At 42.0% G+C, this 17860-nt stretch overlaps 1 protein-coding gene across 1 annotated transcript in view; it reads right to left on the reverse strand.

Moving 5' to 3' along the window:
- The window catches only part of LOC135216585 (exocyst complex component 5-like), a 193526-nt gene that overhangs the window by 13050 nt on the left and 162616 nt on the right, over nt 1-17860 (reverse strand). The window contains exons 12-13 of the mRNA XM_064251964.1: nt 14535-14673; nt 1545-1740 (exon numbers count right to left, since the gene is read on the reverse strand). Coding sequence (XP_064108034.1) covers nt 1545-1740; nt 14535-14673 — 335 coding nt within the window. The remainder of the gene's footprint in view (nt 1-1544; nt 1741-14534; nt 14674-17860) is intronic.

A 17860-nucleotide genomic window follows, 5' to 3' on the forward strand; every position in this document is an offset into this window, starting at 1 on the left:
GAAGTTTAAGGTTGGGATACACCATAAAAGGAGTCCTATAGGAAGTCAGTTACCAAGAGATGGTTCATATATTATTCTATTAAGGAAATTTGAATGTCACGAAAATCATGTAATATTCTCAAAGACTTACCTTTGCCAGTATTACTAATCACAAACTAGTGAAAAAATTTGTGTGAGCTTTTAATCCATCATGAATGCTTTATGTGTCAATCAGGAAAAGTAAGATCAATCACCTTTACGTAACTGCTTTTGCATTTATTTTGTAGATACATTGTTTATATTTATGGATATATTTCTTTATTTTAGTATACCATATATATTCAGAATTATACTTTACTGCATGTATGTGTAAACTTTATTGTTGATAACTAAGAGCTACAGCACTAGGTTGAAAATTCATTCTTAAAGAAAAGATCAAATGTTTGTATGGACATGTAGTCAACGAATTTAAACTGACATACATCCTTAAAAACTCCCTTATAAGGCCTCTATTTGAAAAATTAATTTTCATATAGATGACCATATCTTTTTTCAACAAAAATTGGCAATCATTTGATTACAGTTTCATTCATTCATTTATTCATATGAAAAAAAAAAAAAACACCAAAACAAAAACAAACCCAAGGATTAGCAAAGAAAGAACATTTTAAATAGGATTCACCATAGGCCTACATATAAATGCATGAACTTTATATGGGAGACAAACACACAATGAGTCGGTTACTCTGGAAATGAAGCAATGCTTACAGGTTGAAACAGGGTAAGCATCGAGTACACATCCAAGATAATATTAAAAGCTAGACAGTATTATAGCATTAGGCCTGAAGGATACAAATTCAGTAATCCTAAATAGTTGAATGGTATATAAAATTTAGGCCAAAGGCCAAGCACTGGGACCTATCCTATGAGGTCATTCATTGATGAAAGGGAAATTTAGAGTACAAACGTTCTAAAGGTGTAACAGGAGGTAAAACTCAGTTTCACCATGAAACAATTGTTAGGAGAGGATGGGAAGTAAGATGGAAGAAAATATGAATGAAGGTACAGTGAAAGGAATTAAAGGGGCTGTAGCTAAGGGCCAAGGGGATGCTGCAAAGAACCTTAAGTAATCCCTACAGTGCACCAAGAGCACTACTTCCCTACAAGGTTAACCTTAAATACTGCCTACAGTACGAAAAACTTGGCACACTGTGTGGAGTACCTCACTACAGTTTTCAGCGCTCCAAGTAAAAATCCTCCTGGTGAGTCCTATGAATCTTTAGAATGGTGCTTATATATAATTATATGAAGATAACCTGTGTAAAATCTCTAAAACCCTTTGTTGTGAGACTACACCGTTACAGCATCATATTTGGTTGATCTGGTGAAATAACTGTTAAAGTTACTTTCATTTAAGCAATTCATGATATTCTATTTAGTAAATATTTTTCAAGAATCAGGAACAATATAATGTGCATCAACCCATAAATCAATTGGTTAGTAATAAAAAATTTCTTATAAAATTTTTTTTTTAAATCCATATAACAATGACTGCTAATACATACTGTTGTTACATTTGCCATAAGGATGTCTTCATCATCTGGTTTGAAGTCTGTTCGTTTCTGCTCAACTGTTAGCACATGACGTACATAACTAGTAATTGCAGATAAAGTTCGATCTAAGCCCAGATCCAGTTTCTGTTCTAACGACAATCCTAACTGTTTTTTCTTTTGTATACAGTCTCCATGTTTTGGGGTAGATCTGGAAAATATAAATTTTTAAAATTAGTAAAGTACAAAATAAACAGTAAAACCTTATAAAGAAAATGTATATATAAACCTCATTATGAAGTCCAAAATTATTTACATAGGCAAAAACTTAATAATTAAGAATCATTAGAGCAAAATTGAAATATTTTATCATCATTATTTTAAGTTTTACCTCAAATTTCCCCTCTGTAGTGTTGGATGTGAAAAACATTCTCAATACTATTTTGTCTTATGCCCTCCACTCTTCGTAAATGTTATTCATTGTTAACTTCTGAAGCCACCCACAGGCCTTTATCCAGCAATTTGGGAACTTCATTCATTCTCATCATAAGTCCAAAGCATCTTAATCTACAGACATCTCAATCTAGCTTTCATTCCCTGGACACCACATCTCTATGTCCTTATTCATTCCCATCTTTCCATTGGGGTCTGGCCAAGAATTTTGGCATTCTATGGTCACATCCTTCTAGAATCTTCTCCATTTTCTTTTTCAATGCCACTGAGTGGTACAAACCTTATGCACACAATAAGTCTCTGCTCAGTCTACTTATGGAATACTGTATCTGTTTTTTTACTAACAGCCTAGCAAAAAATTTTTTCCACTTTATCCACATTGTTGCTACTCTTTTTACCTTCAAAGTCCTGTGTGTCCCTAAACAGAAGTGTGTGGCCTCTTTTATCATCTCCCTTAAACGACATGGTTCTTCACTTCTGTCTCTTCCATGTTTTTTCTTAAACATTTTGGGTATCGAAAATCCCTTAATCCAAGTACATTACATATATGTTGTAATCCTAAGCATTTCTTGTGTTACCATATATTACAGTTGCTACAGACTACTTGGTTCATCACCCATACACATTTCTTACAACACATAATAACACCTATTTAACATCCCTCATATGACCAGTGATATCAAGAGGGCAATACATAAGATTAATTTTTACAAATAACCCTTGGTGTTTTTTACAAAAACATTACTTAAAACTAGTGCATTTCATAATCTCTCAAAATAAGTTTACAACAGTTAACGAAGTCAATATTCATGTTGCCTGACCCATACTGAAAGAACAGCAAGCTTGAGAAGCTGGAGCTCACTCAAGTAATAATTCTGTATAAAAATATAATTTTGCTTTTTAAAAAATTACACATTTTACTACAATCAGTCAAACCACAATTTAGATGGGAAGGATCAAGCTACTAAATACACCAAGTTGGTTGGTTAAGACCTGTAAGATTGCCTTAACAGCTCCTTGGGACTGATCTTACACACCAGAACTCGTGTCTTTCACATAGAGACGAGAGTTGCGTTTGGGGAAAAACCATGATATGCCAAAGAGAGTCTAGGAGATTGGTGCTTCAAAAATAAATCTGATTTTTTATGTTCACCTCCTCCCTCAGACCAAAGAGTATTCCCAAGAATTACTACTATAGAGAGGCACAGCAATTATCCAATGATGGCAGCAAAATAAAGTAGGATAAGAGAGAAGAACCTGGACTTGGAAACCTTACCTAAACTAGGAACCACTTGTCTCACTCCTACCACAAGACCTAACAATCATAAGTTTACATCCTTGATATACAAGCAATGAAACTGCATGACACTGCCATAAATGCATTAACATTTAAAATGCGTTTAAAAAGTAAATTAGTCAAAAGACTTATCTTGTACACAAAAAATGTAACCTGTGCTGCTTTGTCATCAACTTAAGTTTCATATGCTTAAAATAATTTGTATGAGATGGGATGAATTGAAATTCTCATTTTTTCTTCGTGGCATGTTGCTTGAAAAATCAGCCTGGAAGTACCTCCCCTGGAACCTTTGGTTCTCTTTGAAACAGATACTATATTCTTCTGACTGGGCAACAATGATATTCCACTTCTCTGGTACAATGCAAGGGCAAAGAGCTCACTGCATTAGTCTCAGCTACTTGTGATCAGTTTCTAAGACAGAGTTGGCTGCAAAGGTTATCTCTACCAGCTTCCAGGCACTAAACATTTCCATTTCTCAAAGTAGCACCTAGTACAGGGGTACCAAATAAATAACCTGGAGTAGCAACAGCTGGTACACTGCTGGGAGTTGTTGCGATGTGTGTTAAGCCCATCTTGGTCAATGCCACTGGAGAAGGAGGAATTTGGCAACTAGTGGCACTGTAGTGAGAGACCAAGGCTGGAGAAACATTGAATATGTTTTTTTCAAAGACAATTAAATTTGTCAAAACCAATTTCTAATAAGGAGGGCAACCTGACTTCTCAAGTTAGTAAAAAATTAATTCTGCTTGCTTCCAAAGCCTGGAATGTATTGCAAGACTTACCAGCTGAGAACCTTAACATGCTTATTGAATGAATTTCTTTGCATAACATGAATGCATAACAATAAAGAAAGAAAAATTAATACCAAAACACTATTATCTAGAATCACCTTAAGTAGCCCACCTCAAACACCAATTTGACGAAACTATAATAGCACAAAACAATTACTACTTAAAACACTAAGTAGTGTTGCCCATTAAGTAAATGCACATGCAAAACAAAAATGCAACAAAACAAGACTTTCTCAGCTCAAAATATGCCTTATAAGGCAACTTTATGGAAAAAAAGTAATGTACCTGATAACCAAAACTAAAGTCAACTTTAAAGACTTCTAAAAAGCCTCTCACTCATTAATCAGCTAAACTTACTGGCATCAGTGTGATCATCAAAATGTGCCTAAAATGAAAAAAGAGAGCAGGAAATCTAACCATAAATTAAAGCATATTAGTTATGTTTCCTTTTGCACAAACAAGAAAGACAAAACAGTCTGCAAATTACATCAGACAGTAAGAAATAGGTCAGTAGTTAATTGGTAGTTCTATTGTTAACCAGTAAAAGTACTTACTATCTACAGGACCATGGAAATTATGCTAATAACTTTATCATGTACGTATGTAAAAACATTACCAATACAAGGAATGTAAGTATAGTATGTAAATTAAAAGAATAAAAGGAAATCTCAAAAAGAGAAGAAAACTGAAGTGAAGCACTGGGAATAATAAAATTGTTTGGCAATATGGATACACAGTACTACTGACCAACTGTTATTTCATTTATTTCAATATTTCAAGGTGGACTGGTGTAAAGGATGATTCTCAAACCACAAAATGGACTAAATATAAGTAAAAAAAAAAAAAAAGTTGATTGTAAGTAGAGTAATAGGTTTGTTTGAAAAAGGGATTTTGACGAAGGAAAAATCTATTTCTGGGCAAGGGTCCATGTCGCCCAGTGAAATAATCCCTTAAGTTCATTATTTCTAGGTAAATGATACTAACATTACCAGAGAAAAAATAAAAATAGGGGGATGTCAGAATAACTGACTCGCTCACCCTAAATAAAAAGAGGGTGTCGGTATGGTACTGGGGCGAGTGAGACCACTACCACAGACCTCTTGCCATTTAGAATTCTCCTTCATGAAAATCCCCCTCCCTGAGAGAGCTGATACACGGCCAGGCCCGGCAACTACTACTACACATCCTCCCACGCCGACCACAGCGCCACTCGTGGCCATCCTTGAAGTTAGAGACCAATCTTGGGCGCAAGGGTGGGATTTCACTGGGCGACACGGACCCTTGCCCAGAAATAGATTTTTCCTTCGTCAAAATCCCTTTTCTGGGCTCAGTCCGTGTCGCTTCGTGAAATAGTACCAGAGAATTAGCACAAGATTGGATAGAAGTAAAACAAGGTCTCAAGAAAACAAAAAGAAAACAAAATGAATATAATCTAGTTGAAATAATTACAGAGTTATCATACATAAATTTAAACTTAGCATAATGTAACATGTGTTAGCCTTAAAATATACAATAGGACTTTAAACTTAGGCTAACTTATGATAACTTAAAACTAGATTTGAATGAACAACTATGTACAAGTGAGACTCTCTAGCATAAAAATAAGAGAAGATAACTCACAACAGTTCTAAGACTTATTAGTAAACATTCATAATATATATAAGTGAGTCTCCCTAGCATAAAAATAAGGGAGAACATCACCAAACAGTCACAGTCAGCAGTAATATTTACAAGTGTGAGTGCCCCTAGCAGAAAAATAAGGGACACATCACCATATGTAGCCTTTCTAGGCAGCTAAGGCTCAAAACATGATTGAGCTTGACGGTAAGGTTAGGGGAAATATTGGTGAGGCAGGTAGAAAGGAGATCTGGATCTTCGACTACGACTACTAGACAGTGTCAGGGGAAACTATGTTTCCCGCTGCCACTGCTGGAAATTTAAGAGATTCCAAGGATTTCAAGTAGTGATGTTTGAAGACTGTCGGCGATTTCCAGCCCGTGTACTTTTTCAAATCATCAAAATTCATATGCTGGAAGTAATTAATAGAGGTGGCTACTGCTCTGATGTCATGGGCTCTGGGGAATGAATCAGGATTAGCTTGTTTAATAAAGTACAGGATTTGTTGTCTAATCACTTTTATTGAAATAGTGCCACCTTTTTCCCTCATAAAGAGGGGGCCTGAGGATCTAGATGATGTCCTGGACAGATAGGCTCGTAAGGCCGTCACTGGACATAGAGAAGGGTCCTGGGGAAGAGGAAGGACCTTCCAAGGAGCCCACCTCATTAAAGGATCCTCATTTTTTGCTAAAAAGCTACGATCTGGAGATAATAGGACTTCTCCTGAGGGGAGAAATTCTACATGACCAGAGGCTCTGGAAAGGGCCGACAGTTCTGATATTCTGGCTCCTGAGGCCAGGGTTAATAAGAATAATGTTTTCCTCAATAACATTATATAGTTGCATGAATCGTTGTCAGTATCTGAAGCCAGTTTGAGAACGTCATTCAAGAACCATGAAATTGAACTAGGTCTTTCTGAAGGCCTAAGCCTAGCACAGGCTTTAGGAATAGACAAAAAGTAATAGTCTGTTAGGTCTATCTTAAAGCCAAACTGGAAGATTTTCTTTAAAGCTGACTTATTGGTGGTAATAGTACTAGCTGCTAGACCTTTTTCAAACAGGGATCTGAAAAAGGATATAGCTAAATTAACTGTCATGGTTTGGGCATTTGTTTCCTTCAGGAAATTTGCTAGTTTCTTAACAGAAGTATCATACTGGCGCAAAGTTGATTCCCTTTTATCCGATTCTAAGAAAAGGATATTTTGGGGATCAATATTTGCATCTCTCTTAGCCGCAAACTTCATGAAGTCCATAAAGTTAGGGTTTTGAGAGTTCCTGAGGAAGCGAACACAGTCCTCATTTGTACTGACTGAGACAGTTTGGGATTGGGGATCCGTTGAGGTCGGAGACCCAATTCCAGGAGGAGAGGATACCAATTGCTCTTGGGCCAATCCGGAGCTACTAGAGCTACTTATCCCTTGAATGTCCTGAGTTTGCTCAGGACTTTCAATAGAAGATTCACTGGAGGGAAGATGTATATCTTCCTCCATTGATTCCAGTCTATGGACATGGCGTCTGTGGCATAAGCCAGAGGGTCCAGGCTGGGGGCCACATAGCAGGGGAGCTTGTGGTTCACTTGTGATGCAAAAAGATCCACCTGGAGGTCTGGGACCTTTTGGCATATCCACTGGAATGAACGCCTGTCCAGGGACCACTCTGATTCTAGAGGAACTGATCGGGACAGGGTGTCTGCTATCACGTTCTTTACTCCCGCCAGATGAGTGGAGGATAGATGCCATTTGTACTTGGTTGCTAGAAAGAAAATGGCAATCATGACATGGTTCACATGCCTTGATTTGGATCCTCCCCTGTTGATGCAGTGTACCACTACTGCGCTGTCCAAAACCAGTTTAATATGGGAATTCTTGGCTGGTAGAAGCCTCTTCAGAGTGAGGAATACTGCCATGGCTTCCAATACTTTTATGTGAAGCCGGTGGAACTGAGGTGACTAAGTCCCTTGAACTTTTTTGAATTGGGAGTATCCTCCCCACCCGCTTAGAGAGGCGTCCGTGTGGATAACCAACGCCGGAGGGGGGAACTGGAGAGGAACTGATTTGGACAGATTCTTGGCCTCCGCCCAGGGGCGGAGACGTTTGCGAAGAATCGGCGGGATTACTGACAACTTGTCTCGAGATTTGACATTTGCTCTTGAGCGCCAGACTCGATTTATATCTTTCAACTTTGCTTTCAACAGAACGTCTGTGACTGACGCAAACTGGAGGGAACCTAGGATCCTTTCCTGGCTTCTCCTTGATGTCTGTTTGCATTTGAGGAATTGTCTTATTGATTTGGCTATTTCCTTCCTCTTGACCAATGGAATTGACAGAGTGTGGGAGTTCAGGTCCCACTGAATGCCGAGCCACTGAAAACGAGACTCCGGCGTTAGCCTGGATTTGGTCTTGTTTATTTGGAACCCCAGATGTTCCAGAAAATGAATTACTTTGTTTGTGGCTTTGAGGCATTCCTCGACGGTTGTTGCCCAGATGAGCCAATCGTCGAGGTATGCTACCACCATTATCCCTTGTGATCTCAATTGCTGGACTACTGATTCCGCTATTTTCGTGAACACCCTGGGGGCTACATTCAGCCCGAAGGGCATCACTTTGAAAGAGAATGCCTGGTCTCCCAACCTGAAGCCTAGATATGGGCGGAAGTGTCTCGCGACTGGGATATGATAGTACAGTGGTCTCCCCGTATTTGTGGGGGATGCGTACCAGACCCCCTCGCGAATAGTTAGAATCCGCAAATGTTTGGAACCCCTATAAAAACGCTAAAAACAGCCTATTTTGTTGGTTAAAACTTAAAAAAACCACTAAAAATTTTCATACTTGGCTTTTTTAATAGTTTTATCACAAAAAGTGCATTTTATGATGAAATTGATAACAAAATCCAGGAATTTGTGGATATTTCTCATAGAAAAATACCGCGAATGCGCGAATTTTCCGCGAATAATGCAAGGAAAGGTTCCCGAGAGAAATCCGCGAATGTGAGAGTCCGCGAATCCGGAGAACGCGAATACGGGGGGTCCACTGTATGCTTCTGTAAGATCTATAGAGGTGGTGACGGCCCCACGGGGAAGTAAGGTCCGCACCTGCGAGATAGTCAGCATTTTGAACTTGTCAAAACGAATGAATAAGTTTAGACGGGACAAGTCTAAGATTATTCTTAGTTTTGTTGAGCCTTTCTTTGGCACGCTGAACAAGCGTCCTTGAAACTTTAAATGTTTGACTCTTGATACTACTCCTTTCTGAAGGAGCTCTTGCGCATACTGTCAATTCCTTTGTTGGTACTTGAAGGAATGTTTTGGATGGAGGAGGACCTTTGATCCAACTCCATCCCAGCCCTTTGGACACAATGCTTTGTGCCCAGCTGCTGAATCCCCACCGGTGCCGGAAGAGGAACAGCCTCCCTCCTACCTGAGGGTTCCTATTGGGTTTGGGCAGGATGTGCTCCGCGTCCTCCTCGAAAGTGTCTCCCCCTGTTGGTGTCCTTCCGCCACCCCTCTGGCAAAATGCACCTCTGGCTCTACTTCCCCTTCCAAACCTGTTGAGGGCTTGGAATGCCTGACCCTCAAAGACAGGATTGAAGGCTGGGGAAATGGCGTAGGAGGTCGAGGGCTGGTTTTGGGACGTCAGCAGGAGGATGGGCTGGCTCTGATTCTTTGAGGTCGACGGTTGCACCGTTTGTGAAACCGGGACCGATTGGACAAACTGCTGTTGCCGGGAAGCCTGGAAAGGTGTAAACTTCCTAGGCTTCTTTGTTTTCTTGGAACCTGAGGGGGTACTTTCTGGCTTCCTCTTACCAGTAAGTCCCCAGCGGACCCTAAGGCTCTGATTGAACCTGGTCGCTTCGTGGTGAACCTCGTTTATCGCCGATTCGGGAAAGAGGTCAGCTCCCCAGATCGATGACGAGAGCAGTTTGTTCAGCTCATGCCGTATAGTGGCCTCCTGTAGGACATGCTTCCTGCAGTTACGCCTAGCTACCACAAAGTCGTACAGATCAGACTGTACGGTCTGTGTATGAGCCTTTGCCAAGAGTTTGAACAGAGGCTCCGTACCATGTAATGGCGGCAACCTCTGTCATCACCAAGGCGTTCAGTGTCCTCCCTAGCCTGGTCCTAGCGTCGAACTCCGCTTGGATCAGGTTATCCGGTAGCCTTGGGAGTCTCTCCCCGAACTGTTCTATAGCACAGTCCGGTTTGAGCTTCCCGACAGTGAAGGAAGGTGGAAGATCAGCCCAGAGATCCTCAGAACCTGGGAAGAGTGTAGATGTTGGATCCGACTCTCTCAGCTGGGGAAGAGGCTCGTCTTTCATAGCGGCCTGGATTCTCACTTCTGCCAACTTTGTAGTAAAGGGGAGCGGTGTCTCCTCCTCCGACACAAAGATGGTGAATGGGCTTTTGAAAGCCTGAAGTTTGGTGTTCACGCAGTCCCATTCTTCAAGGCATCTAACCCATTCTCTCTGGGCTTGTTCCCGACTGTATACTACAGTCTCTTTCGGGATCTTATCCTCTCTCCTCAGAGCCGACTCCGTCAACCTGGCGTAACCCATGAAAGGTGGTTGAAGATTGGCGGGGTGGAACTCGAAGTCCTCAATACGACGAGTTCCACAGTCCGGAATAGAAATCATTCCATCCTTGAAGGGTGCAAAGGCTGCGACCCTCCAAGGATTGCTCATGGTAAAGGCGGGGAGAGTATTTTAATCTGGCATCGGAGTCATTCCGGCGGTTGCCAGAGGAAGAACTGCTGGGGGATTATCCCTAAGGCCCGCCAGCAAGTTTTCCTGGTTTGTCAGTCGCTCCGATATATTTTGGATCGACTGACCGGATTCTGCAAACGTGGTGGAGACCCGAGCAAGCATCTGGTCTAGCCTGTCGTTCATCATGACTCCCACCATGTTGCCCACCTGTTGCATAACCCCTGCAGTAAAGGTTTCAGGATCGAAGGGACCAGAGTCCCCGGTCGAAGCAGGGGTCTTCGGACGTGCTCCGGTGGACGTCGAAGGTACCGGCTCAGAGGGAGTCCGGGCCTTCTCCTTAGAGGACTTGCCTCTTGACCCTTTGGAGTGTGAAGTCGAAGATGACTTAGATTTCTCTGCTCCGGGATGGTGAGCCGGAGACTTATGAGTAGATGAGGACGAAGTCTTCTTAGAAGACGTCCTCTTCTGCTCCCGTTTCCCTTTAACTTTAGGGACAACTGAAGCTGACGACGTCCTGGCCAGAATATCCGACTCAGAAAATCCTTGAAAAGAGGAGGAAGAAGGAATAGGTGATGAAGATCCAGATGCGCCCAAGGGAAGCCCTTGAGCGCCCAACAAACCTACCTCTACCAACAACTCACCTTCCCCTACCGTCATCGGTTCAACGTTGAGATCCAGGGTAGCAACGTCCTCGGTGATCCCCGGGGCTCCCTCCTCCGCCATAGCCTGCGCCACCTGTTGCTGGATGGCAGCGATGCACGGAGCTGCCGCTGTAGGGTCGACGTACCCGGTCGACTTGCCGCCTGGGAAGATGCGGACAGCCATACTCTTGTCTAAAATGTATGGCTGCCCCTTGGATACGTTCTTGCCAAAGCCTCCTACCCAGGCTTTCAGGGTAGCCGACGCGGCGTCCTTCACGGCGGCAGCCTGAAATAAAGGGTCATTGTAATCCTTACAACGAAGCCCCGAAGATATATCATTAACACTCATGACTATGTCACTTATGTACTTAACACAGGCTTATCTGACAATATATATCAACAACAGAGACAAAATCTTATACCGGTGTATACTTACTCCGGCAGAAAACTGTTCCACCAGATCATAACAGATGGAGCAGGCTTCGTGATGCCACACAATCAGATCGTTGTGGCGGATGGCGCAGGGAGTGTGGGTCCGGCAGACCTCATGACCGCAAGGGTCCTGCAGGATGGCGTTGCATCCTGCTTCTTGACAGTTGGTAGCCTGTAAGTGAACAGATACATAAGTATCAGCAGTTACTAACAGGGCTAACCTGTTAAGTGATATGAAGCTCCGCTGCATGCTGGAGTGAAAATATTTTTGGACATACTCCTCTCCTGTACTCCGTGAGAAAATTCCATAGGATATGGTAAACTGGTCTGAAAACTCCGGTACACCAGAGCGAGGATTTCCGTCAAACCAGATACCTGCTCAGATACAGATAGTACACCGAGGTGAGGGTACGATCACAGCGGAGAACATGAGAAGATATCCATAAAATCTTAACTTAACATAAAAACAAAATAAAAACTGATAAACAAGGTAAGCGGTGTGTAGTTCCGCCGTAAAACTCTTCCGCCAGCCAACGGAGAACTCGGATGGTGAGCGGGTGCTCCACCAGACAAGCGAAAGAGACAACAGAGATACAATCATAATATAGGGGAAGCATGTCAAGGCTGCTCCGTTACCCCCCCCAAGGAGCTGGCGGAGCCAGCGATCTGCTGAACGGTGGGAAGGGTAGAGGAGAGCTATACAGAGAGCACCGGGGAGGACCCAATGCGAGCTGGCGGGGTGGCCAACCCAACCTGAACGCACGAGGAACCCCCCTACCCCCCTGAACTCAAAGAAAACGGAACCAGCCCAACTCAGAACCCCCTTTAGTCCGAGACTCCCGTATCCTCCCTCGGAAGGGGGGAGGAGGAGGAGGGGAGGGGTGCTCGGATGGTTGCCATAGCGACCGTGAGCAAGCGAGGACTATCTCCCCCACGCGTGGGGAGGGGAGAGAGGCCAGTGGGGGGGCCCAAGTGAAGGCTGAGGCGATCAGCTGGCTCGTCGCGATCGTAGGTGGACCACGAGGCGAACGAGACAGACAAGGCATAGCCCAGGCTATAACCAACCGCCTCAAACATGCAACCCATAATAAATACATCGTAATAAAAATGAAAGGAAGGAAATCACGAGGGAGAGAAATAGAAGGGTCGTACAGGAGAAGTTAGGCTAGCCTCCCCGAAGGAAGACAGACTAACAACTCGGGAGCTGGCCTCTGCCGATACGTAAAACGGAGGGCGACGGCCAGGATGGCTGGACTAAAGAACAGTGGGTAATCTAAAATATGGTATAAAAACCCACGCGCCTAACAGACCTAGGCAAAGGTACATGCATGCATGAACACTGATCTAAGACATGAGGCAAAGGATTTCCGAATAGTACGATGTAAAGCAATAGAATAAAAGGTAGCACCTTCCGCACCACGCTTAATATAAAATATGATAAAGATATAAACACTGCACAGAATAGCCGCTACGGTATGGAAAACCGAAGGAGCTAAATGAAAACACAAGGTGAGCCGGCATGGCGAGCCTGGCGCCAGACAAGGAAGGCCGTTATTGAACCTAAAAAACGGTTAAAACGGATCCTGACTGGCTAAAAATACATGTAACCTTTCGGCAGTACTTAACTTAGCTGTGGCGATAGCTTGGAACTCCATTGCTGAAGAGATAAATCCAAATAGCACACAAAACACAGAGCAAGGGAAAACATGTGCGTGTGGAAGGGCGCTAACGTAAAGGATGGCCACGATAGGCGCTGCGGTCAGCGTGGGAGGATGTGTAGTAGTAGTTGCCGGCGCCGGCCGTGTATCAGCTCTCTCAGGGAGGGGGATTTTCATGAAGAAGAATTCTAAATGGCAAGAGGTCCGTGGTAGTGGTCTCACTCGCCCCAGTACCATACCGACACCCTCTTTTTATTTAGGGTGAGCGAGTCAGTTATTCTGACATCCCCCTATTTTTATTTTTTCTCTGGTAATGTTAGTATCACTTATCTAGAAATAATGAACTTAAGGGATTATTTCACAAAACGACACGGACTGAGCCCAGAAAATACATTTTTATAATAACATAATGTATATGTAATCTTCAAAAATATTACAAAAGCAAAACTTAAAAAGAGCTTTCCTATTGACCACTACAATAGGAGAATTCATGATAACAAACATGCCAAAAAATATCCAGTAAGGGTTAAAAACATAAACAGGGCACCTAAACTTAACAGAAGGTTGGAGGGTCTGCCACTTCCGATAAGTAATGAACTCTCTTACGAATGAAGCCTGGCATATAACCCCCCCCACAATACGGTACCCTGGAACAACTGGCTTGGCTTATACTGTAGAGCATTTACAGTGTTATGTAATTAATAGCCTTGTATCTTGTAATTCTCATTGAATTTTAAACTTTAATTTACTTAATCAATTTCAGAGATATATCTACAAAAGGGATTTTGACGTAGGAAAAATCTATTTCTGGGCTCGGCCATGTCGCTCCGTGAAATAGGTTCCTTTAGCACTATTTCTAAGGTAAAATATTGTTATAATACCTGAGAACCGCTAAATTGGAAATGCCAGAATATTCTGGCTCACTCACCTTTATTAAAAGGCGTCGGTATGGTTTCTGTGGCGAGTGAAACCACTACCACGGGTCCTTCTTCCAAAAATACTCTCAATACTGTACAGTACTGAAAAGTTTAGCCTGACAAAAACAGCCGATTGCAAAGTTCTACATACTAAGTGCACTTACATGATAAGTAAAAGCACATTAATTATATAATGCAATAAGAAAAGACCGTAAACATCTTTTGTGTCCATGTTAACCAAAGTTACAATTAGGTACCTCATTTATTTCATGCAGTATAGTATTGTACCTGATACATTATTAATACTACAATAATTCTCAAACTAAAATTAGTACAGGAGGAAAATGTCTGACTTGCTGAAACAACAGCAAAGTAGGTTCCAAAGATGTAATATCCAATCTTTAAGAATCCACTGGATAGGAACTGACATGAGAGCAAAACTAAAGCATTTCATTAAAATCTCAAAAATCAATATGATATAAAATAATCAATCCATACTCACATAACAAGCGGGACAAGGCTATCACTGAACAATTTGTCCAGTAGATTCATCATGGAGCTGCTCTGATGAACCACTTCAAAGAAACTAATTTCTGGTGCCAATCGAACTTCTCCTCCTGGGATCACCTGTAGTCCAAGTTCTGATGAAAATAATAAAAGTTTTTTTTTATGGTGATGGGTTTCAGGCTTGGTAGAATTACAATTGAAATACCACAATTAAGGAAAAAATTTCTTCATCACATCTTTAATATAGAAAAAAGGGATTTTGACGTAAGGAAAAATCTATTTCTGGGCGATTCGGGCTCGTTGTCGCCAAGTCGAAGAAATATCCTTTAATCTATTATTTCTAGGGTAAATGTACTAACACATACCAGAGAATAAATAAATAAAGAAAAAGGTCAGTACAACTGACTCGCTCACCCTCCAAGAGGGTGTCGGTATGAACACTATGGCGAGTGAGACCACTACCACGAGCCGAATGCCAATAGAATTCTCCCACTACAAAATCCCCACAAGAGGAGAGCCGACCCACAGAGTGGGCAGCAACTACTACTACTCCATCCCATGCTGCCGACTGCTGCGCCTCTGGTGGCCATCCTGAAAAGTAGCAGACAATCTTGGGCGATGGGATGGGTAGGGCGGGATTTCGCTGGCGACACGAAGCCAATTCACCCAGAAATAGATTTTTCCTTACGTCAAAATCCCTTTTCTGGGCTCAGCTCGTGTCGCTGCGCGAAATCGTACCAGAGAAATAGCACAAGATTGTAAACAAAAATCAAAAACAACAAAACAAAAAGAGGTCTCAAATAAAAGGTAAAATAAATAAAAGAATATAATTGTTAATAAGGATACATATACACAATGATACAAAATAGAAATATTGTTTAAATTAAACTTAATTCTAATAATATTTCTTAACTTAAGATAATTTACATATATACAGGGGTAATATGGCATTTATATGTTACCAAAAATGGTTATCTGTGTAAGGATATGTATCAGAAATCCAGAGCAATTAACATAATAAGTTGAACAAAACAAACTCAACAATAATAATATATAAAGGAATGTATATAACTTAATATACAAAACCCTAACCATTACAAATAAGATGTATCCCTAGCATAAAAAAATAAGGGGATGACATCAAGAGATCAATATACACAATCAATTGTGAGTGCCCCTAGCAAAAAAATAAGGGACACCCACCACATCATCATAAAAGCAGCTAAGACACAAGGTAACCGTAGATGAACAAGGCAGGAATAGACGAACTGTTGGGTGAGGTAGGTAGAAAGGAGGACTGGAACGAAATCTTATACTAAAGATTAGGCAGAGTCGGGGGAAACTATGTTACCCGCTGCTACTGCTGAAAATTTCAGAGCTTCCAAGGACTTTAAGTAATGACGTTAAATACTGTCGGCGATTTCCATCCAGTATATTTTTTCAACTCATCGAAGTTCATATGTTGGAAAATAGTTAATTGAGGTGGCTACTGCCCTGACATCATGTGCTTTTGGAAAAGAGTCAGGATTGGCTTGTTTAATGAAGTACAGGATTTGCTGCCTGATGCCTTTAATAGATAAAGTACCACCTTTTTCTCTCTTAAAGAGAGGACCCGGTGAGGATGAGGAGGTCCTAGACAGAAAGGATCGTAAGGTCGAAACTGGGCAAAGAGATACATCTTGTGGAAGGGGTAGTACCTTCCATGGTTCCAACCTCATCAAAGGATCTTCATTCTTAGCTATAAAACTACGTTCCGGAGAAAGTAGCACTTCCCCTGTGGGAAGGAACTGAATATGATCCGATCTCTGGATAAAGCCGACAGTTCTGAAATTCTAGCTCCTGAGGCCAAGCTTAATAAAAATAGAGTTTTTCTTAAGAGCATTATAAAACGAGCATGTGTCATTATCAGTTTTCTGAAGCCAGCTTTAGAAACATCGTTTAAGAACCATGATACTGACTGGACGCCTAGGCCTTACAGCAAGGTTTTCTTTTTCTGCTAAGTCTAGCACACGCCTTGGGAATAGACGAGAAGAAGTAGGAATCTGTCAAGTCTATGTTGAAACCAAATTGAAAAATCTTTTTCAAGGCTGACTTGTTTGTCGTAATCGTGCTAGCTGCTAAGCCTTTTTCAAATAAGAATCTGAAAAAGGATATAGCTGAATTGAGTGTCATGATCCTAATATCTGATTCTCTCAGGAAGGTGCTAACTTTTGACAGCAGCATCATACTGTCTCAAAGTTGAATCTCTTTTATCGGATTCCAAGAAGAGAATATTTTGAGGGTCAATATTCGCATTCCTTTTCGCTGCAAACTTCATGAAATCCATAAAGTTAGGGTTTTGAGAATCCCTGAGGAAAGCGAACACAGTCTTCGTTTGTACTGACTGGGAGAGCCTGGGACTGGGAATCCGAAGAGGACGAAGACCCAGTTCCAGAATTAGAGGGTACCAATTGCTCTTCGGCCAGTCTGGGGCTACTAGAGCCACTTGACCATTGAATGTCCTGAGTTTGTTCAATACCTTCATGAGAAGATTCACTGGAGGAAAGACATAAATCTTCTCCCAGTTGTTCCAGTCTAGAGCCAGGGCGTCCGTGGCATAGGCCAGAGGGTCCAGGTTGGGGGCCACATAACATGGGAGTTTGTGGTTTCGCTTGAGATGCGAAGAGATCCACTTGTAGGCCTGGAACTCTCTGAAGAATCCATTGGAACGAACTGTTGCCAGTGACCATTCCGACTCTAGAGGTACTGATCGGGATAGAGCATCTGCTATGACGTTTCTCACTCCAGCTATATGGGTGGAGGAGAGATGCCAACTGAACTTGTCCGCCAGGGAGAAGATGGCTACCATGACATGATTTAGATGACGTGATTTGGAGCCTCCTCTGTTTATACAATGTACTACCACTGCGCTGTCCAAGGACTAGCTTTATATGGGAGTACTTTGGCGGACGTAACCTTTTTAGAGTCAAAAACACATTTGCACCATTGCGTTCCAGTTACGTTTATATGGCAAACTGACGGAACTGAGGTGACCACGTTCCTTGAACTTTCTTGAACTGGGAATATCCTCCCCAACCGCTTAATGAAGCGTCTGTGTGGATGGTAATCCCCGGTGGAGGAAACTGAAGGGGCACTGATACCGACAAGTTCTTGACTTTCGCCCACGGCCGGAGTCGATTCCGTAGAATCTGAGGGACTGAGGATAATTTTGTCCCTGGACCTGACATTGCTCGTGAGCGCCAGATTCTGGTTAGGTCTTTCAGTTTGGCTTTCATCAGGATGTTTGTCACTGATGCAAAACTGGAGTGAACCCAGGATCCT

This window comes from Macrobrachium nipponense, chromosome 6 (assembly GCF_015104395.2).
Source record: "Macrobrachium nipponense isolate FS-2020 chromosome 6, ASM1510439v2, whole genome shotgun sequence".
NCBI lineage: Eukaryota > Metazoa > Arthropoda > Malacostraca > Decapoda > Palaemonidae > Macrobrachium > Macrobrachium nipponense.